Raw genomic sequence first — 23,662 nt, forward strand, 5'->3', positions numbered from 1 at the left:
TTTAACAAATGTTTGAATCTTACTGCTGTTTTTAGCTTATGTACTCAGCTTGCTACATGTGTCCATAACTCAACTAAGGTTGTATCTTTTTATTTGGTATCCTTGTACTGCCCCCCTCCATGAACATTGATTGTTCTGTTCAATATTTAGAAAGATTAATGGAATTTGTAGACAGATGTGTTGATGCAAAGAGCAGCAACGGTTAATTAGGATGGATAATAAAGAATATCAAGGACCCCCCCCCCCCGAGATTGATTTATTCAATATCAGAGAGGTCCAAAATGTTTATTCAAAAATTAATGTAAATAAAACACCAGGAATAGATGGCTAAAAAGAATTGTATTATTAAACTAGTAGATCTTTTTTTCTGAGGTTTTGGTCAATATGTTTAATAAGTGTTCATTAGAGGGAACGTTTCCAGGTTTCTGGGAGGTTGCACTGCTTAATTTGTTACAAAAGCCTGGTAAACTAATGACTGACCCTCGTGGATATAGACCGATATCTTTATTGGCTAACTTAGGCAAAATATTTGAGAGATTAATGTTGTTAAGGTTGGAATATTTGTTTCAGAAAATGAAACTGACTTTTTCGTATCAGTACGGATTTAAAAGAAATTGTTCAATTGAAGATGCTATTCAAGATTTGATTACTTATAGTTTAAATTCTAACGATAAATATGTATTAGCCCTCTTTATTGATTTTGAAGGGGCATTTGATAGTTTGGCATCAAAGTGTCCTCTCTTTTTTAAGAACATTATCATGCCCTATAGTGCATAGTAAATGAGAGGGGGTGAGCTGGAATAAAGAGGTACTTGGCAACTTTCGTAACTTCAACTAACGCTATGGTGTCTCCATGCAAGACCAGACATGCTCAGAAACTTCTTCCTGGTTTCGAATGCCATTCTCACTGTAGTTTCTCGCACGAAAAAAGCGAACAACAGATGGCCACGAAACGTTTTTTGGAAGGATAAAACCCAATTCATTTGGGATGGGGTGCCAATATCTTCAACTGCAGAATATAGACAAACGACAATCTCCACGGTAATTCAGGAATTCCTTCTGCTTTCATCCAAAGCCACTGCACTGTGTGGATTTAGATTTACGATACAATTCATCGTTGTGGTCTGTTTTCTGAACCGATCCTCCCACCAGATCCCTAAACATGATCTGTAAATGCGGATCGCTACCATCCAGTTTTGTCCTACTCCGTCTTTCTAGCTGGCTTTTTGAGGCGTAAAAGTGATAAATTTAATGCAAGAAGAGACGATTATTATCCAGTTTCCCTCCAGCGTGCCACACATTGGTCATTTTATTTGAATCTCCCTGGCTCTGGGATTTTCAAAAAACACGCCATGTTTTCAACATTCCACTGGCGTATTGCCAAATACAAAAGGCAACAATCGATTAATCCTCTCTTTATCCTTGAAGCCAGTATCCTGAAAAAAACATGTATTCAAGAATGGAATAGTTTTGATAATATACTATAGATTATTGCATAATTCTAGTCGTCTCTATAGTGTGACGAACAAATGTCGAATACTTTTCTCAATTAATTTTCTCTACAGTTACGTCTAAGTAGGCGATCTTTAATTAGAACCTCCCTGTATATTCGCTCAGTCTTATCTTACTAATAAAAGGACACACCTTAGAGATATACAATGAGTGATCACTGAATTATGAATTAATACTTCGTAGGTCCTCCTTTTGCCCTCAGTACAGCAGCTATCCGACGTGGCATTGATTCAACAAGATGTCGGAAGCGTTCGGCAGGTATGGCCAATCAAGCTGTGTGTAATGCGGTCAGCTATGAAGGTGATTGGCGTATCAAGACGCCTGATATGACTTTTCATAAGAGTCCCATAAGTGCTCCATGGGATCGATATGCTGCAAGTCAGAACTGTGTTCCTCAAACCATTCCTGCACAACAAGTGCCCGATGGCTCAGCGCATTGTCATCTTGGAAGACACCATTGTCATTCGGGAAAAAGTATAACACAGCGGGGTATACACAGTCAGCAAGCAGTTGACGATAGCGGAGACCAATGATACGTTGTTCCACATGTACCAGGGGTCCAAGTTCCTGCCAATGTAACATACCCTACACCATATAACCGCCTCCACCGACCTGCACTTTTGATACCATGGATAATGGATCAAGCGCCTCATGTTGTTGTTGTCAAATCCTTACACGGTGTGGAGTAAATAACGTGACTCATCCGACCAGCATACCTTCTTCCAGTCTTGTAACGTCCAACTTGCATGCTCTTTGCACCAGGCGAGCCTTTTACGCCGATGAACTTTGGTTAGGAGAGGATGCCGCAGGGATCGTCTGCTGGTATAGCCTATGACGCCTGGTCATGCCAGATATTGTTCCGGGTTAGTCCATGTACTGTTAGTCAACTCTTCAACAGTGCTGCGCTTGTTCGCCTTTACGAGTCGTTTACCGGCACTCAATTCTAACATCAGCTTTTCGCTGACCTTTGCAGTTTTTCCGTTGAGTCGTTGTTTGACCATTTTTACTCCAGTCCTGGTACACTTTTAACTACGGCGTCTCTCTAACATCCCACAATCTGTCCTTTATCAAAGTCCGATAAATTCTTCCTTTTACCCATCACGGTCTGCATTTTACTACCTATTGAACCACTGACACCTTATCTATACTACCTAGGTTGACTAACTGCTCACTCTCGTACCTCACGTGGTAAACAGGTCGCATTCAGTTTTCATAGGGGTGGTCATAATTCAGTGATCACTCAGTTATGTTGAACTGGACTAACCATCCATCTCAGAAACATTAAATGAAGCTTACTTTTAAAAAGCACATATTCAGAGACAGAATTTCTTCTGTTTTTCTAATCTGAGTGCTAGCTAAGACGGAATATCAACTCAAGAATCAACCGAATCTGTTACTTTCAGGGATGAAAATATTTCTCAAGGCATACTGATCTTTCGTTTTCGGGGATGAAAATCTTACTCAAGGTATACCAATCTGTGGTTTTAAAGGATGAAATCCTACTCAAGGCATACCGATCTGTGGTTTTCAGGGATGAAAATCTTGCTTGAGATATATCAAGAAATATAGGAGAATAAATAAAAAATTGTGTTCTGTCAACCATATATCGGCTAATTGAGCTTCGAAATTAGCAGATGTGGGTTAACATGGTATTGCATTTTCGCGTGGAATACGCTGACATGGCGTAACAGGGTTGTGGTTCTATCTTTCTAATTTCCTTCGTGTAACGTGGTCATAGAAGGCAGTTTAATTTCAAGTTTCCTGTTTGTGTTGCGTGTTATGGCCAAGTGTGCAGTACAGCTAGTTGGATGATTGTTCGAATCTGAGGCACCATTAGAACAGGAATGTCCCATCAATCTTTGCCCACATGGACGCAATAGTTACGGCACCATGTTCCGCTAATTATTCTCTGTGCTCTTGAACCAGAATCCAACTGAACTCCTTTATGCTAATTTATATGTGCGTGACTACACGAATTAGGGGATAACTCGTGGATAATACAGTACGTTTCATCGTACAAGTTTGTAGTCTCATTGCTGTGGTAACCAGCGCAGTAGCATCCTACGGACACTTCGACTGTTCGTCGATGCGTAACAAAACGGCACTAAGAGTGATGGAGATAGGAGCTGACAGGCAGTTGCTATGAGTTACCCTTTATACCATCAACATCTTACGCACACACTACTTTCCAATGTTATAGGAACTAACGACTTTTGCAAAGTTTGTCACCGAATAAAATTTTAATTCTTTATTCTGTGAGGGCCGTATGCGGCCCGCCAATTTGACATATTTACGCAGAAGACTATCGATCTTCCACATTTTATCGGCATTAAACTCTTTGCTGAACATTAGAGCTGTGTTTTAATCTCCAGTCATCAGAGGATGAGATAGGCCTGCAGGTTGCCGCGCATGCGTGTTAAGCTGTTGTTCACGCGTATTTGAAGACTAAAATTGAAAAATAAGTAAGTATTGTAGTTCCATTTGCAAAGAAAATACAGCAGCGCGTAGTTTAAGTTAATTGTTTCATATAATTAAGAAAGACAAGGAGGTTAAGTGAACTCAATATTATTGAACTTTCATTCGTTGTTTCAAGACACTTTTACCTGTTCCTTTCGGGTAGAAATAATCAAATACGCTTTATCGCGCGATTGTGGATACTGTTAAATATTTTTGTTCGTCATATGATGGACATTAAAAGTCCTGCAGTATTCTCTCGAAACTCAGCGTTTGTGGAATGCTGAAGAATGGTCTTCGATGTCAACTGTGTACTGATCAGAAATTGTTTGCATCTCTTCCTAAATTATTACAGCTAGTTAATTTCATTCTGCTAAACTATCCTAAAGGGACTTGATATCGTTTCTTGACAGTCTCACCAGATACTTGGCTCTACTACAGCAAGGTCTCTGTGCCTTTATTTATCTGCGCATGCCTAACTATATTCGTATTCACTGCGCTTAGTTGACTTAAGAGAGAGAGAGGAGCACGATGGAAAGGCAATTAACATTGACATCCAGGAGTAATGTATTTGGTGTAACTCGCAGATTCAGCAAGTGTATGAACCTTGTTGACTCTGTTCTATGTCATCAACAGATTTGTTCTGTCCTGATTCTGGATAGAACAAACCCGTTGTTCTGTCCTGACTCAGAAGACAATTCTCTTTTGTTTTATGAATGTGTCCATCGCTGACATCTCATTGTGGTCAAGGATGGACGTTCGTGGCTCTGTTTTCCACGTTCATTTGCAGTTAATCTTCCTTTCGTTAAAAAAGAGCATCCCCTAAGAGATATAATTTGCCACATGTTCTCATTACTAAAAATCTCTTCCATAACGACTCTTTAAAGAGCATTTCACTGTTCGCGTGGACTCAATAGACAAACTTCTTTTTAAATTCTTGTTAGTAAATGTGTAGTAAGTTTGCAAATACGCGAGGTCATTGTACGACTCCACCCAAAAGTACTGTGACGTTCATTGACACATAAAACTAACATTTGCAGCCATAGTTGTCAGCTAGAACTGATACCATCAATTTTATTTTCGGAGTGCCGTCAAATGATGTCGCTGTTCGTGAGGCCTTTCAATTTCATTTCGTTTGAAAAATTAGCCTCTCTTACAAATTGCTTTTCAGTTTGATTGCGCATAAATCTTTGCCATAAGAAGATGCTTCGTTGTGGACTGCTTGCTAATAATTACACGTTAATTAATTAAATTTCAAGGATTGAGAAATTTCGTTTAAAAATTTACGTTTGAATTTGGTCGGTTTTGAAAGTTCCACATTTTACTTTCCTGTTTTTTTAATCTTAGGTTTTTGCTGTAAAGCAGAAAAATAAAACGCGTACTCTCAACAAAAAGAAACAAATGTAGAAGGGAAAAAGTTACTTGATGGATATGGATTTTTCTCCGCTTCCACACTTAGAGAATCGATGCTGCTTTGACCATTTTTTTTTATTCTACCTAAACTAGCTAGTACTCAAGACCGCGTAGATAATTCCATTCTTATTTTCTAATATTTCCTGAAAATTAACTTCACATTTGAATTTTAACAATACAGCTGGACGTCGATTATTCGATCTTTTCGTAATTGGAGGATGACCAGTTTGGAGAATCGACATCCCACCATATTTGAATTCTCTTCAAAGAATGGAATTTCTAAGCGCAAATTCTGAATATTTTTCTAACTGAATTCTTTCTTTTACCAGGTTTCATTTGTTTTGCAAAGGCATAATTAACAGCATTCTCTGAGTCGGAAATTATCTTAAACGGGATGGAAAAATATGATTTTATAAGATACCCAACATTTTATAAGTGTCAGGTATTGTACCCAAGTTTACTTTTATTTTGATAGATTAAAATCATGCGTCATTTACAGGGGATTATTATTGTGCTGTTTCATATCATCTGACCCTCTATAAATCGTGAACACTATTTTTAGCTGATAAAGCTTTATTAAAAATCAACAGTTTCGGATTTTGTGGTTGATCGTTTATGTGCAAAGGTCTATCAGCAGATGAGCCATGTTTTTGTAAGGGGCAGCCCCTAGACCGTCAGTTCAATTCCCTCTCGCATCTCTATGAAGAACAGTACCATTGTAAAAGGGACAAATATGTGATTTGCGTAGTGTTGTATTATCTGGTCACTTGGCTACCCCGAAGCATCAGTCGCCTGGAGAGATGATTATGGGTACTCGTCCACACTACGGGAAGTGGGCCAGATCCAGTAGATAACTCTGTCTGTTTTAATAACTTTAGGGGTTCAATTGAGCAGTAGGACAGACGAGGACTAGGAGCTACAAATATAAAATCTTAGGCAGTAACAGAAGGCTGGATATCATGAGATTTACTTTCGGGCAGCCAGTTGTGGGTTATTGTAATTAATTACGTCTCAGAGTAGTTGAGATGGAGAATTTGTAAAATTCGAAGAGGAATTGAATGGTCGCTTTTTAACAATGGGAAAGTATCATTCCGAGAAGAGAAGATTAAATTTACTTATTTTTTATCGGGCATCCAAAAAAAGTCTGCCTCCTTCATTTAGCAATTCTAATAGTAAATAGACTTTTAGAATGAATGACTGACATTAGAACAAACAGTGATGACCTCTTAGATCCGTGTGTATCACGTGTGTATTCTCAGCAAGTGGAAGAATACCATTAACATTCAGCTTACTCAATCCATTCAAGGCTTTAAACACCTCAATCAGACCTCCGCGCAGGTGCCTAGTCTCCAGATGCTATAATCTGCAGAACTCTAGTCCTTCTAGGTAAGAGTACCCTTTTGTTCTCTTCACCAATCCAACTGCCTTTCTCTGCAGCCGTTCCAGCAAATTCAGAAAATGTCTGGAGGCTAAAAGTAAGGCTTCCAGACCTTTATACAGTACTCAAGACGTGGTCTAACAATGGTCTTGTAGGTCTTGTACAAAGGGCTAACACCTTATTCCTGCTAGTAAAGTTTCTGTATATCATTGATAGCCGTTTTGGCTAGAACAGTTGGTAGGATCGTCGTCCTCCCACACCGTGTGGAAAAGACCTGAATTCGAGCCCCGTCGATAACATGAAGAATTTTTATGGGCCTTTTTTTTTACAACGTCGCTGAGTTCGTAGGCATCAGGTGAGAGTAGCATGGGTTTTTCGTCTAGCAAACGGAAAATCGACCTCAATACACGCCCAAATTACAAACAGTATACACGGAGCAATATGACCTTAGTCTGTAATGCTGCTAAAACCCTACAACAAAAACAGCGACAATCTACCTGGGAACTTCCACTTCTGTGTAAAGAATACACGGCCATCGGTGAAACAACTGTTGGCCAGGTAGATGAGTTGGTACAAAACAATAAACGTGTAAACTCTAGGGAGATTGCCATCATAAGCGACGGCAGTGTCCACATTGAGGGACCAACTCTTCTTTATCGTAAACTGTGCGCTGAATACTGGCGAAATGTTTCAGTGAGAAACAGTGAGCATTATGTGAGGGCTTGTGATCCATCGCGAAAGAGGACTATCATTTTATTTTTGGTATCGAATCGTAGCAGACGACGATTATGGAGGTACCACTACAGCCAGCAAATGCAAGGGTAATCAATGGAAGCATTCGAACGCCCTTTCTCAGACCGAAAAATATATGCTCCATGCCCACTACAGGGAAGGGAAGGGATGTTATTATTTTTTTGATCGAAGAACCACTACTGACCTGATGGCCCACTATCAAAGCTAAAGTAAGGAGCAGTTGCTGTAGACCATTTAAAATAGTCGCTCTCATCTCAAAAATCGCATTTTCTTGCTACTTTGAACTAGAAATTAATTTTATAATATCAAATGAAGTAAAAAAAAAAAATACCCTAAAGACATAAATAATTCCTCTAAATTAATTCTTACCGGAAATTCCTTCATACGTCCACCATTCTTCCCAGCTGCTCCAGATCCCTAAGACCAAGAGATAAAAGTTTCGAGTTTATTTGAAATCAAACGCAAAGCCCATTAGCAGCGACATCTAATGGAATAAACACAGCATTAAACTAAAAACTATAAAATTAACGGAAAAAGTAGTTAATATTTCAATAGGATATTTAGATAGTTTTTAAACGATCGCATTTGATTATTTTAAAACTATTTTTAAAAAGCCAATTCTCTCTATGTATAATGCCCGAATAATTCATTGTAAAGTTTTGGTAAATAAAAAAAATCTTCGATTGTCTTATATGATCAAAGTCCAGAAACTCCTTAGGTTAAGAATTTGGATGAATTCGATATTAAGAGAGATTTTTTTTGTCTTTTTTTTTTTAAAGCAGGAACATATATTTCCGATAGGTATTTTAAATTCCGGTGATGTTGTCTATTTTAAACTCCAAGTTTCAAAGGGCGATATTGAGAGAAAAATCAATGACAGATAAAGGTCTGAAATTGAGAAACTATTGGTCTGGCACTCGGGCATCGTGCCCCCCCTGAACAAACAACCCTGCGAGCAATTTCGGCCTCGAATGAATTGTCTTCGACAACACTACACGCGATTTCACTTAGGGCATTACCTCGAAGATTGGAGAATATTCTGATTAAAATCTGACACATTTCTGTGGTTCCGAGTTTGGAAATGTCGAATCAGAGATGTGGCACTGCGTCGTGTCGATAGACTTCGATTTGAATAATAAGTTCAAAATCCAGAAAGGCGAGTCAATCGATATTTACTGCGTACGATGGCCAAGGTGTCACAGAACCTTCATAAAATATCAGAAATTTCTCGATTTAAAAAATGATCTTATCGAAAACTTGGCTGCTTTCAAAAGCTAATATTTAAATTGTTCCTCGCTGGCCATAAATCTTGATATTATTTTACGGTGCTATTTAGTTTAATATAAACTTATTTATAAACAGCGCGCAGTGTGTGTTGGTACATTTAAAAAAAAAACAAACCGTTGCTATATGGCTGCTGATTTGTAGTCTTTATTTAAAACATCTAGTATAAATCTCCAAAAAACACACAAACGATTTCGATAAAACAAAAAGTGCACGTTCCACTAGGTGGCGCTTCGGTAATTTCAGCCTCTGGGGCAAAATATAGACGTATGATTTTTAACATAATTATGAGAAAAGAATCCCTCTCACCTGGGTACGATTACCAAATGGATTAATCAAGAACAAAATCCAGAATTATTTTACAGTTTATGCTTTGTACATACACAGTGCTTTGCATTAGCAACACCCATCTAATACCTCGTGGTCGACCTTTTGCTCGTAATAGAGCCCATACACGTCTTGGCATGTACTCCACAAGGTGTTGCATGGTATCCTGTGGTAGTGCTACTCACGAGTTGCAAATGTGTGCAGTAATATCCGCACATTGTCGGGTGGCATCCAATGTCCTTTTCCAATAGGTTTTAAACATGCTCAGTTGGGTTGAGATCGGTTGAGTTGGGCGACCATGGTAGGTCGGAGAATTCATTGTTGTCTTTTTGACCACCAGTTAGCAACCTTCTGGGCTTTGTGCCATAGCTCGTTGTCTTGTTGTTAAAGAGTTGTCTTGACACACTGCCATCAAGAAGGGGAGTACTTGGTCGGCCAAGATGGAGACATGTGTTTATGTACGAGGCGGCTCCTAGAACGTCAGTTCAATTACGCCTCGTATCTCTGTGTAGAGCAGAACCACTGTAAAAGGGCCAGAAATGTGTTGGTGTACGTTTGTGTGTGTGTGTTCTGTTGTAATGTCTTGGCCGCTTGGCTACCCAGAAGCATCAGTCACCTGGACAGATGGTTCTGGGTACTCGTCCACACCACGGGGAGGTGGGCCAGTTCCAGTAGATGGGACACCTATGGTCTCAGAGTATGAAACAAAAATAAATAAATAAATAGAGAGAGAGCGAGCGAGAGCGAGCTACGATGGAAAGGCGTTCCAACAGAGCCGTTGATTAACGATGATGGGAAGACCCAGGGCATCTCAATAAAACGGTCTTCAAACCATAACATTACTGCCTCCAGCCTGCCGAATCCCAATGGTGCATCCAGGTGCCATGGCCTCGTGTTGTTTCTTCCAAATGCGGATATGTCCATTAGACCATCAGCATAATAGAGTTAGAAATGGGATTCATCAGACTAGGCGATAGATTTCCACATGTCGGTCGTCCAGCGTCAGTGCCAAAGTTGCCGGAAAAAATAAATAATAAAATAAAATAAAACCAAATAAAAAACTAGCCCAAAAGGAATGGTAAATTTCATTATTTAAAAACAGAAATAAGGCGATTTAATTATACAGCATTAATATCATGCATATAAATTATAAACAGTAAAAAAAAAGCAATTTTCGAAATTTATATGGTTGTATATTTTATTTTTTATTATTCTTTGAAGCTGTGATAATGCAACAGGCTACAGCCAGGGCCAGAAGTATAACAAACAGTACTGAAAAATAATTGAAAAATAAATAATTCAGCTTAACAATTAATACGTTACCTGTTTTGTTTAATAGAAAAATTAAATATAAATGATAACGGTATGTATTCAGTCTGCGAATTTAGGAAAGAAAATTAAATTAACAATCATATTTGATTAATTATTTTTTAAAAAAAATGAAAACTGGTTTCTCTGTAAACGATTCATTTGAAAGCGTGTGTTCACTTAAAGAAACTGATGATATCAATGATTTATGTTTTAGTTCATATGGTAATTTTAGGTTAGTTTTTTTTTTATTATTATTATTATCGTTGTTTTTATTATTTCTCCCTGATTGAGGGGTTCCACCTCGTGATGGGTACTGGTACCAAGTGCATAGGGTAGTTATGTCTGCTGTTACTATTGGTCAAGGAACTCTATGGCTGTCCTACGGGTGTTCAGGATTGCTATTTTCTGGAGTTTCTTGTATGTGTTCTCAGGGAGAGCAGTTGCTGCTAAGGCTCTTAGGTAGGGTCTTTGGCACCATACTGGTGGTTGACACGATGATCGTTATTTGTTGCTTATGCCACATCTTTTTTATCTTCTGTCTGTGAACTCCTTGATCTTTTTTCTGGAGGTTGCCAGTGTCGGGCATGGCAATGTCAGTCAGATAAGTAGCCTTTTCCTTCTTATCGACAAGGGTTATATCGGTCTGTTGTGCGGGATTGTGTTGGCCGTTATTATGGCTCGGTCCCAGCAAAGCTTGTGGATTTGGGTCTGTAATACCGCCTGGGGATCATACTTGTAATACGATACACTTTCTTTGATCAACTGGCATTTCCTCGCTAGCTTCTGATGTATTATCCTGGCTACCTAGTCGTGTCTATGAGGGTACTCCATCTGGGGGGATCACCTTGCATCCTGCAGTGATGTTTCTGAGGCCGGGTAGCATCGTCGACAGGTTGTCATCTGACACTCGGGCTCCTTGGCGATGTATTTTCTATAGTTACTGGTGTTGGATGGCGAGCATTGATTCTTCAGTCCCGGAGAAGAGCGTCCCGCTCGCGACCCATGCATTGGAAGCAATTTTACCTGTGTAGTCTTGATCGAGGTGTAGTGTATACCAGGGAGTGTCTCCTTTGCCCATCTTTCTACCTTCGTGTGTTCCGTCTGGGCGAAAGGGGACTCCTCGCCTAGGTTGAGTGGGGTATGTCGCCTGTCTATCTTCCTTGTGGCCTGATGGAGTGCTGCTTTGTTTTTCTAGAAGTAATCCTTTAGGTTATCTATCTCTATCTTCTGTTGCTCGGTTAAGTCTATCAGACCCCCTCCTCCTCTCCGAGCTATTGTCAGTCTTTCCACGGCTGCCTTCGAGCGGTGTTGGCGGCTGTTAGTCATCATTGTCCTTGTCTTCCTCATTATATCCTCCAGCTCGGTGTTAGTCCAATCTATAATCCCGAAGGAGTATGTTAGCACTGCAACTGCATAGTTGTTTATGGCTTTAACTATTCCCTCCGTTCAGCTTTGCTTTCAGCGGGATCGATCTCCTTGTGCTCTAGCTGTTGAGCCTGCATCATCCCCAGGTATTTGTAGGCCCTCTCTCTCCCTCCGTCATGGCTTTGATGTTTTTACCAATCTGCAGCTGGTAGTTTCGACCCACTGATTTCCCCTGAGGAAATCCGTGGTTCTTGCATTTATCTAGACCAAATTCCATCCTGATATCATTGCTAAATTCTTCGCTGATCCGTAGTAGAAATGCTAGACAAAACCACAGTGGGCTCAGGGCATCTTCCTGAAAGATTCCTCTCCTGATGGGGACCGGGCTGGTTGTGATGTTCTCGACCTTGATAGTGGTACTCCATTTCGACATGGTTGCTTCTATGAAGTTTGTTACTGTCGGATTGATTTTGTAGATCTTCAGCGTCTCTGTTAGTCAGCTATGAGGCACGGAGTTGAAAGGCCTTGCGGTAATCGATGTAGGCGTATACAGGTTGCGGCTCTTCTCGTAGGTGCTATAACTGTGGAATCAATGGTTAATTGCTCCTTGCATCCTTTCTGCTATTCGGCCATGATGTTCTAGCTCTCCAAGTGGTCTGATATCTTCTTAATTATGCAACTGGTCAGGACCTTGTACATTGTTGGGAGACAGTTAACCGCCTGTATTTTTCAGGGTTTCTTGTATCTTGGTCTTTAGCCTTCAGATATCATGCCTTGCTTAAGAAACTCCGGGACTGTCTCTGGGTGAATTATCATTCGGGTGAACTGCTGTGCTAGATGCTTGTGCGTGCAAGTGAGCTTTTTGTACCCATAGTTATGGACGTTATCTCTTCCTCATCGACTGTTGTACTTCTTCCTCCCGAATCTCCCATTCTCTCATCTCTTGTACGTCCTTCGTTTTCTTCTGTTCTAGTTCTATCCAGGGAGCTCGGCTCTTATGTCTTACTTCACTGCTGCATATGTTGCCCCAGAACTCCTCAATCGTCTTCTGTTCGGGTGGTCCGTTTTCGTCTTGTCCGATACGCCTGTAGAAGGCTCTTTGGTTTTCATCGAACATTCGATTGTTTATTTTTCTCTGGGAGCTCTCTTTGTGTTGGTGTAGTCTCTTGCTGAGTGCGAGGTTCTCCTCCAGTATGTCTAAGTATTCTCCTATTTTCTGATTTTTGGTCTTGTGTTTGCCGTGGCGTGGCGTCTCTTGAGGATGCTCTTCACTTTTCCCGTCAATTTCTTACTCTTATAATCCCGTTGGTACTGGGTCAATTGTCCTACTTTCACTTAATTCTGCTGAAGTCTTCTTTCATAAGCTTGCGGTTCCTTCTTTTTTCGGTTCTTCTGCTGCTGGTCTCTCGTTTCTCTTCCATTAATTCTAGTGGCTATTATGGTAGCACAGTACACAGCTGTGTGCATGGCCTCCAGTATTGCACCGTTGTTGTCAAGATAACGTGGTATTATTTTCCGATTGAGGCGGGTCTGTGACTCTCCACAGGATTCTATTGGGTCTTTGCTTCAGTATCACGTAGGCCTTTGTGAGGTCCATTCCCTCAAATTCTGTTAGGGCTTTCTTCCACTCGTCTTCTATTCTGAATATCATGACAGATATCTAGGCTAATTGATTTGAAAATTTACAGCCGCAGGCCTCTAAAGGTGCAGTGCCCTAAATCGTCACCAAAGTCCTTCGACACCAGCGGTATTATTAATTTCGTTTTAATCTGTATTTTCAATTCACCGGTTTCTTTTCTTTGTATGCTACTTGGTTTTATTTTCAAATATAATGCGTTTTTTTTTTTTTTTTTACTTTCGTTCTTAAAAAAAGCCCTCCAGGAGGCGTTGTGTTTAAAACTTCGCTTTCATAATAATCGATTATCAAAGTTTGCAGACGAACTTTGCTATTTTATTTCTGGTGGCTTTTACGCGTGCGCTTCATTGTCCTGTCTCGTTCCTCTATTTAAATTTATCATCGACACTTAAACGGTGTTGAAAGTTTTTCCGTTCTCTTGTCATTACTCATAAAAATTCTCTCCCTTTTTCTTCTCTCTTACTATTTCCCGTTGATATATGCTTTCTTATCGACTGCTGTCAAGGCGCGTTTTCAGTACCGTATTTTTCATTTACTCTTCCCCAACGTAATACGGGAGTTACTGTTGCATTCATTTTTCTCTTCGAAACACCGGCCTTTGCAATTGTTTCTTGGCAGTACTATTAGCGCTTCCTCGGTTCTCATTTATTCCTCGATATTTTCTAGCAAAGTAAATGTATATAAATGGTTCTAATATTCGTAATTTAAACTGTGACACGTACATTTTAAATTTTAACCTCCAAAAATGTACGCGTTTGTATAGTAGTATTTGCCAAACAGTGTTTGTATCGAGAAAAGTAAATAATTTTGCCTCTACATTTCGACATTAATATTGTAAATTTTTCGTATCAGATTAGACAATAATGTATTCGTTTGCTTTCTACAAATATGAAGTATCGCGTGCCGAAAGGCCCTCACGGGGCTCATTAGCTTAGTGCGTGACAGTTTGTCATTTGTTTTCAGTTGTAAATAACTATTACTGTCAGGTGAAGATTCTAATATACAGGTTGATTAATAGCGAAAATGATTTTTTCCCAAGAAGTGAATTTATTATTCTTTTATAATTTATACTCCTTTGCAGTTACATTTTTATTAAATTCAGTTTTGGTTCAAAAAAAAAAAAAAAAAAATATATATATATATATAATAAAATAAATAAAATATATACGCTCTTCGTTCCAGTCAAACAAACAATCAATATGGCTGCCATCTCTTTGCCTGTTTTCAATAAAAGCGTACAGATTATTGGCTTCAAAGTTTCCTAAATTAAAATAAAGTGCGTACAAAACATGATTGGAGTAACCGTCAAGGAATTTCAAGGAATTTCTTGACGGTTACTTGGGGAGCACCAGACCAGATTTCGGAAGCATAGGACAGAATGGGAAAGATGCATATTTGAACATGCTTAATGATTGTTTTTCTGTCTTGAATCGCTGCTGTTTCTTGTTTGATTAACCGTTTTGCTTTTTGAATTTTTTGAGCAACATATAAATAGTGGACATTAAAGGAGAGATTTTTATCAAAAACAACTCCAAGGTCTTTCGGAGCATAAATATTTGGGGCTGGAACATCTGCAATTTTTATTTCTATGTGGTGGTTGGGTTGTTTCTGAAGGGAATAAGTAATTTGAGCAGATTTGCTTGCATTTATAGTCAGATTGAGATCTTTCAGATACGTGATGATTTCACAAATCTGTAAATTCGCGTCATTGGTAACTTTGCGAATATCATCACTGGCTTTGGAGATTATAAATAACTTTAAATCATCGGCATATGCCAGCAGATTTGGATTTTCTTGTAGAAGTGGTTGAAGAGATGCTGAAAATATAGTACTGGAGAGAACGGCTCCTTGGGGATTGCCTGTTGAGGTTGTGACGAGAATATTGTCAGTACTAGTGGGGAAGAGGAGAAGTCTGCGATTTAGGCTGTATTGAAGATAGGAAATAATCATTGTGTCAACGAGAAAATGATTTTTTAGTATTTCAAAACCTTTTTTGAGATCTATGTTGTCAAAAGCACCTTTGATGTCAAAGTAAAATACATCGCATTGTGCCTTATCTTGAAATGCAGTTTGGATGCGCACAATGGTGTCAGCTAGGCTTGTTATTGTGGAGCGCCCTCTACGACCAAAATGCATATTGACAGGTACATGATGAAGACATGGGAGCATAATTTTTTCAATAATTTTAGTAATTATTGACGAAACAGCAATTGGTCGATGGCCAGGATGGTTATTTCTGCAAGCTTTTTTAGGAATCAGCGTAATCCTGAAAGTTTTCCACTGTCTTGGAAGGAATGGCTGGGAAACGCACCTGGAAATGATATGGACTAACGAATCAATGATGTATGCGCTGGACAATCTAATAATAAAACTAGGGATGCCGTCAGGGTCTGCACTACTATCAAGGCGTAATTGGTTAACTGAACCCTGAACTGTATTCTTGTCCACAAGTTGGTTAATTAGCAGGGCTTGACCGGGAGACATCATGTTGCACGCTATCTGCTTGTTCATAAGAATTTAATTCTATAACCCGGTTTTGTATACCTTCAGTGCAAATATCAGAATTGCTTGTTTCCATATTGCATCTTATCCATTCGAAAACTAGATCGTGCTGTAAGGTAGCTGTTGTTTTTATAGAAAGTGCTCTTTTATTGTGCTTTAGCGTGGACATAACACAATTTTTGTATGACTGAATTTTTTTGAGTTGAAACAAAGCTCTGCTCTTTTTATATTTTATGTGTGCTGATGAAGTGCCGTATTTCTTCTTCCACTGTCTGTGGTACTTTTGCTTACTTTTAAAGTATGTTTTCAGGTGGGATTTGAACCAAGGTTTGGAGTTGGAGGATATTCTGACAAGTTTGGATGCCGACACTGTTTTTAACTGATTCAGCCATTTTATAAGAAGAAAGGTGGCGTCCTGTAGAGGAATATTTTTGAGAGAATCCCATGGATAGTATTTTAAGAGCTGCAAAAACTTTTCTTTCTCAAGGAATTTAATTGATGATATTCTTTTAGTGATTTCCAGAGGTGGGGCGAGGATTCCCGCAGCAAATTGCTGCTTGAAGTTCTATACTTTTGTAGTCAATTTAAATGTAATATTGCTGCTAGGTTTTTCTTGCAGTGGAAAATTAGAGTATACAAGATCAAGCGCTTGATTACCTCTTATAACAGGGAAGTTGATTTTTTTAGCTCCTAGAACTAAAAATGAGTCGGACAGCAACTTTATTTGTAAATTATATTTGAGCAGGGGAAGGTTAAAGTCGCTTATTATAATGATGTTAATTTGAGGCTTAAAAACAGTAGTGATCCAGGTTACTACTTCATTAATGATGTCATTAGTAGGTTCAGGTGGAATATAGATATTATATATTTGAAGCAGAGAATCTTTCACTTGGATTAGTTGGGAAATTCCTTCAAAGTTGAAGATATTCGAGTTGTACGTGTTCAAAACTTTAATATTGGATTTTAGAATTATTGCTGTTCCACCACCTCTACGATTAATTCTTGATGTCATGTATGGAGTGTAGTTGAGATTCTTCTGCAGTGGGAAAACATCCTGTAGAGATTCCTGCATCCACGTTTCAACTAAACATGTGATGTCATGAGATTCTTCAACCATTAATGAAATAAGTGTAGACAGTTTATTTTTTACGCTTCTTACATTTTGAAGAAAAATTCTGAGACGGTCATATGTGTTAGAAGGATGTTTGCAAACAGATGTATTGGGTGGCAAGTTAAATGATGGATTAGGATGAGAATTATGAATATTATTCTCTAGCTATTCAGAGAGTTCAGCAGATTGAGAATTAGTTGGTAACTTCTAAGAAGCAATTGATAGAAATCTGAAAATGAAGTAATACTGTATTTCCACCAGAATTCCAAACTGATGTATAAGTCCTCTTGGTGATCAGTAGTGGCATGGCCCAACGGGAATGATTGCAGCAAAGAGATAGTCTTGTTAACATTAAAACCACTGAAATGTAATACGGTCTTCAGTGTTAACAGGATGGTCAGGCACATTGCAAAAAGCAGGGCCCTGTTATTGTAATTTTGTTCCTTACAGTATATCTTGACGATGGGAAATGAATAAAGATATGTTTTTAAATTTAAAATTTTAAAATTAAAACAACGTTATACCAAAATGACGTAATTCGGAGACTACCCGTATACAGCGCATTGAGTTCCGTTAAACCTTCTAGTTGGCACAAAGTTTCCTTAATGCAAACTATTTGTAGGAAACTTTCAAAAAGGTGGGGGGGGGATTATAAAATGTCGCTTTGAGATTTGTATTCCTTTAAACCAAAGAACAAAATAAAGCACCTGAAATGGAATGATCACACGGTTTAAATACTCTTTATAGAGGAAACAAAATTCTGTCTACACGAAATTTAGAAGGAATTTTCGGGCAAATAAGAAAACACGTACGGACTGGTGCACCATGAACTATGACGCCAGGTAGTTGGTGAGCCCAAAGTACTATCCAACCACTACAGAAGTGGACATTGTTGTTTTCAACTCCTGCTAAAATAAATGGTAATTCCTGTTGATCAATAAATGGTTCTCGAGTTTGTACCTAAATTTAGTACACCTTTCTTATATTAAACCACGACTTATGAGACTCCTAAATTTACATGCGTAATCTCTAATTTGAGCAACATTTTCAAACTTAAGCAAAAGTTGCATGTAAATAATACAACACTTCGGTGGTTGTGTAATAAAATTTTCACATATCCTCCCCCCCCACCACAACGCTCTTCATACATTGGTTACAGATTGTCTGTAAGGTGAGAAATGTGATTTCGTCGCCATGTACTTCGAAACACACAGCAAACCACTAGTGGGGCGTTTCGCCTTCAGGTGCAACATCGGGCGAATCACTCAGCCCCATCAATATTTACCGAACGACTGATCGATATTTACTGATCTGTTGGTCATTCCGGCGTGTACGTGCTAGGGCCGCTGATCCCTGCTTGCGTAAGAGCTGTTTATGAAATAAAGTTGCAGTGACTACTGTGGTTCAATCAGCGAGCCAACGTTCGTCATTTCCATTACATTACCTATTCATAAAGGTTCCAAGCAGAAAAGATTGGCGCTATTAAATATTCAAATAACAGTTACGGAAAATATAAAAATACAGTACTTCCAAAAGACGCAAAGCATTTTCATTTGAATCCATAAACGCTGATTTCTCTGTTGTGGCTTTTTGCCTTTCCTGCTGAAGAACAAAATGCTAAACTTACGCGCAATATAAGGACCGTTCGACTTTTTATCTTTAAATAGAGGGCCCAATGGCCATCCAATCTTTAAGCCATATTTCTTTATTTATAAGCATCCCCTTATAAATCCCCTTGTAAAAGTTTAAATTCGTCGGAACGAGAAGTTATGCTCACCCTGAGCATTCTGATTCTGGATCGATTAGTTATTTTGTCGCTTTGTCGGCTCGGTTTCATCATATATGTGCACGTTCATCTTACTTTGCTCACTTTGTTTCTAAAGGTCAGGGAAGGAGAACTGGACTTGCAAAACTTTTTCTTATTTGGTTCTGAGCATGGAGCTTAAAAATTTATTGAGCGTACCAACAATTCATCCGGTTTTCCACATGTGGATCACTTTGAGATACCGCACCTTCGGATTGCTGAAGGTTATGTGCGCCTACCCACTGATTTGTCACTAGACGTCACGAGAGTCAACTTTTCAATTGGCAACAGATATCACTTGAATCTGAACATATTTCAACGATTGTAGGGAATATCAAGTGAACAGTAGAAAAGGGCCCTCGCGGATAGGCTTCAATAGTTTTGCGGTAAAATATCGAAGGTAGCCTAGTGGGCTGAGTTTTCTGGAAGAGTTTCCTTGCACGTGGTGCGGTTCACGTTATTTGGTGATTAACTGTTGTTAAACAAGTTAGATGACTTTTGGTTAAGGCTTCAGTAGTTTTTAAGGAACTCATCGTGTGCGGATTGAGAATACCGAAACTACTTGTTGACAGCACACTTGAATTTCTGAAGACAAATTTTCTGGAAATACATGTTAAGGAAGGGTGTTCCAGAAAACAGAAGTAAAAGGGATAAATGAGGAAGATAATAAGTTGGACAGTAAAAGGATGCTGACTGGCTATGGAAGAGAAGTTTGGAAGAGAGAGAGGGGGGGGGGGTGAATTACAGAAGTGCCCTACAGCAAAACATGAGGGGGAAAAGTATTAGTATTAGTAATGGCCGCATGGTGCAAAAAAGCCTATGGCTTATGCTGCACCAGCCAAAAAAAAAAAAAAAAAAACGAATAAAACAATGATAAAAAAAAACAACCTAATAATTAATAAAAGAAAAGTAAATTAAACCTATCATCCTATGCGTTTCCCTCACCGAAGGTACTATCCAGATGACCTTTGAATTTCCCCAAACTGTCAGCCTCTACCACCCATGTAGGCAACTTATTCCAGTAATTTATAACTCGCTGGCTAAAATAAAACTTCCTGCAGTCCAATCTAAACATTTCCCCCCGTAACTTGAATTTATGTCCCCTAGTTCTAGCATCATTTATAATCTTGAAAATTTCGTCCTCATTCATTTTACGGATGCCTCTCAGAGCCTTAAACACCTCAATCAAATCTCCTCTAAGGTGTCTAGTTTCCAAACTCTGCAACCCACATATTCGAAGTATTTCCTCATATGAAAGCCCTTTTGCCGATCTCACCAGGCGAGTTACCCGTCTTTGCATCTTTTCAAGAAGCTCGATGTCTTTCTTTAGGTGCGGTCTCCATATTTGAACACAGTATTCCAAGTGTGGTCTAACAAAAGCCTTATATAATGGGATTATCACGTCCCTACCTCTACTTGCAAAAGTTCGATAGATCATCGATAGGACACCATGGGCCTTCCTTGCAACCTGTTTACAATGCTCAGAGAATTTCATGTCTGTCCGTATCGTAACACCCAAGTCCCTTTCCTCCAGTACTGGGTTTAGTTGAACTCCACCAAGTGAATAAGTTATTTTGGGATTACTGTTTCCCAGGTACAATGCCTTACACTTTGTTGGATTAAAGCATAGCCTGCCATTTTTCTGACCATTCCTGAAGTCTATCTAGGTCTCTCTCAAGAAGTTCAGCTTGACAGCGATCATTAACTACTCTACCAATTTTAACATCATCTGCAAATTTAGACATCACGCCCTCTATCCCTTCATCAATGTCGTTTATGAAAATTAAAAACAACAGTGGTCTTAATAGTGATCCTTGGGGAACCCCACTTCTTACATCAACTCAATCTGAGGAATAGCCATTTATCACAACCCTCTGCCTCCTGCCCTGAAGCCATCCTGATATCCATCTGAGGATTTTCCCAGTGATTCCAACCTGTTCCAGCTTATAAAGCAACCGCTCATGTGGGGGCTGAGTCAAAAACTTTGCTGAAATTTAAATAAACAATGTCGAAATTATTCCCTAAATCCAGCTCGTGAGTGACCCTTTCAAAATAGCGAACCAGATTTGTTAAACAAGATTTTCCCTTTACAAAACCATGCTGAGTATCCTTGAGAATTTCAGTTCTATCCTAATGATCCTGAATTCCACCCTTGATCATTGCTTCCATGATTTTCCTTACCACTGAAGTCAGACTGACAGGTCGATAATTTCACTCTTAGAAATTATCACCCTTATGTATGGGAGAAACATTTGCACTTTTCCAATCCAACGGAATCTCCTCAGAGTCTAATGATGCTTGCATAATTAGCCTCAATGATTCAATGCACTCACTTGCCGCCTCCCTTAAGTAATATATATTCCATCAACTCCAGGAGCTTTACTGGTCTGTAGGCTCGACAGTTTTTTCATTAAATAATCTTGCGAAATTTCAATATCATTAATTACATATTTTTTAACTTCGCTCCCACAATTTCCCATTGCCACAAAAGGCTTTTCATTTGAAATATCGATGCAAAATAACTGTTGAGTTCATCTGCAACGGCAGCTGGTGTATTTATTACTATCCCCTTTCCCTTACGTAAAGGTCCGATCTGGTTTGTCCTGCTCTTCTTGGCATTTATATATGTGAAGAATTCTTTATCCCCCCTCTTTGCTCTGTTTGCTAGTGATTTCTCATAAACTGCCTTTGCCTGTCGAACCTTTTCTGTGGCTCTATTACACATCACCTTGTAGCTGTTATAGGCTTCAGTACTTTTTATTGCTCTGTAACGTTTCCATGCCACCTTTTTCTGCTCAAGTAATGCGGCAACTTCACTATTCATCCAACTTGGAACCCTTCTCGTGGAGTATTTTTTTAAGGGTAAATACGCATTCAAGGCATCTGTGATTAATGTTTTAAAAGCGTACCACAGTTCAATTGTATTCATTCTCTGCGCGATATGTACCCAGTTAATAGAGGCCATGTAAGGCATCGTAATTTCCTTTTCTGAAATTAAAACCCATTCCTTTGCCTTTTACTTCTGCTACCTCTCTCGTCATCATCCACCGAAGAACTCCGTGATCACTTCCTCCTACTGGTTCCTCTACTGTCAGCCCTGTTATGTCATCTGATTCATGTGTGATGATGAGGTCTAGGATATTCTTTTCTCTAGTACTTTCCCTGACATGTTGATACAGATAACAGTCATCTAGTTGATTTAAAAATTTTGTTCCCCATGTCGAGTTTCCCTCCCATTTTCTCCAATCACTTAGAGGCAAATTGGAATCACCTATAATAAGACATTGACGCTTACCAAATAAATAACAAAGTATAGCATATCAATCCACTTCTTGATCCGAGGTTCTCAAACTTTGAAGCCAACCGGCAAAACATCGCATTACCTCGACTATGAAGAGGATACACAAATGAAGGTAGCTAAAAAAAAAAAAAAAAAAAAAATTCGGTTCACGTTAAGAAAGGTACTGCCCAAACCACTGGATTTTAGCCGCTGTTTGCATTTTGATCAGCTCTATCCAAATGTTCTTGGGGTTCCAGCCACCTTCAGCCGGTTCCTCAGAGTACGCCATTTCACCGGTCGCTATGCATTTCAGTAGCGTGATAAAAGGGTTGTGTGGAGCTCTTAGAATATGTAACCACTGTTACTTGAGTACAGTACGCACACAGACAACTGTTTCATTAGGGTCCAGACCTTGTGGATGATTCTTTAACTTTAGCTGCGATTTTTCTGGACAACACGATCCTGAGTACAGCATACAGGTCTGGAAACCTGATTTTAGGAAGGGTGTATATCTGTTGGAACGGGTGCAGAGAAGGGCAACGAGATTATTGGAAGGAACAAGAGTGTGAATAAGTTGGAGGAACAAGAGAGTTCTACAAGAAAGGCTTCAGTTTTGCAAATTTCAGCTTTGGGAAACTAGGCGCCCGAGAAAAGTTCTGATTGAGATGTTTAAAGCTTTGAATGGATTGAGTAAGCTCAGTGCTGATGGAATCCTTCCTCTTGCTCAGATTACATGCATGAAGGGACATAAATTCAAATTGAGACAGGATGGTTGCAGAATAGATGTGAGGAAGTTTGCTTTTGTCTTCAGCTAGAGGGTGGTTTGATTGTTGGAACAGGCTTCCGTCTGTTGTTATGGATGTGGGAAGTTTGAATAAATTCAAATTCAAGGAAGAACTAGACATTCTTGGAGGGGATGGATAGGTGGTATGGGAAGTATTTATTTATTTTTTTTTTTTTGATTGATGATGTATAAGATTGCTTTCTTACATCATTATTTGCCACTAATTGTGTGGCGTTCTGCTATTCTAATACGCGATCTTCCAGGTCGATATTCAACTTTGGCGAGGCTATTTCCCTTCCACTTGCATGCTTTTCAATATTTATTCAAAATTGAATAAATAATAAAAGCTATTTGCACTCAGCACAAAGTTACAAGAACGCCCCTTTGAAGCATAACACATAGATGGAAATGATGGATTATAATACAATTGGCTCACGCAATTTTTATGAGAATATCAAAGAAAGGTGTTGCGCTTTAACGAGAATTGATCTGTTGTTGAAGTATGACCTGATGCGTTTATAGAGGAGCTGGTTTCAAATTTCTTCTCTAAGGAATTTGAGGGGATTTTCTCAACATTTGGATACAGGAACTCTTCCTGTATCCAAACTATTGGCTAGACCAAAGATTACTGTTTTGTAGAAGTTCTTGGACTCTAGGTGCACAAAGGCATGGGGAAAGTTAGAGCGATTAAAAGTATTAAAGATTATAACATATATAAGTTTATCAGCAAAGTACTGCAGAGATGGTT

General features: G+C 39.0%; 1 protein-coding gene across 1 annotated transcript in view; it reads right to left on the reverse strand.

The window, feature by feature from the left end:
* LOC150085515 (carbonic anhydrase-related protein 10-like) overlaps window positions 1-23,662 on the reverse strand; it is a 70,523-nt gene that overhangs the window by 37,619 nt on the left and 9,242 nt on the right. The window contains exon 2 of the mRNA XM_090374086.1: window positions 7,880-7,927. Coding sequence (XP_090230212.1) covers window positions 7,880-7,927 — 48 coding nt within the window. The remainder of the gene's footprint in view (window positions 1-7,879; window positions 7,928-23,662) is intronic.

Source organism: Mastigoproctus giganteus, chromosome 5 (assembly GCF_048544385.1).
Source record: "Mastigoproctus giganteus isolate SK-2022 chromosome 5, ASM4854438v1, whole genome shotgun sequence".
In the NCBI taxonomy this organism is placed as follows: Eukaryota; Metazoa; Arthropoda; class Arachnida; order Uropygi; family Thelyphonidae; genus Mastigoproctus; species Mastigoproctus giganteus.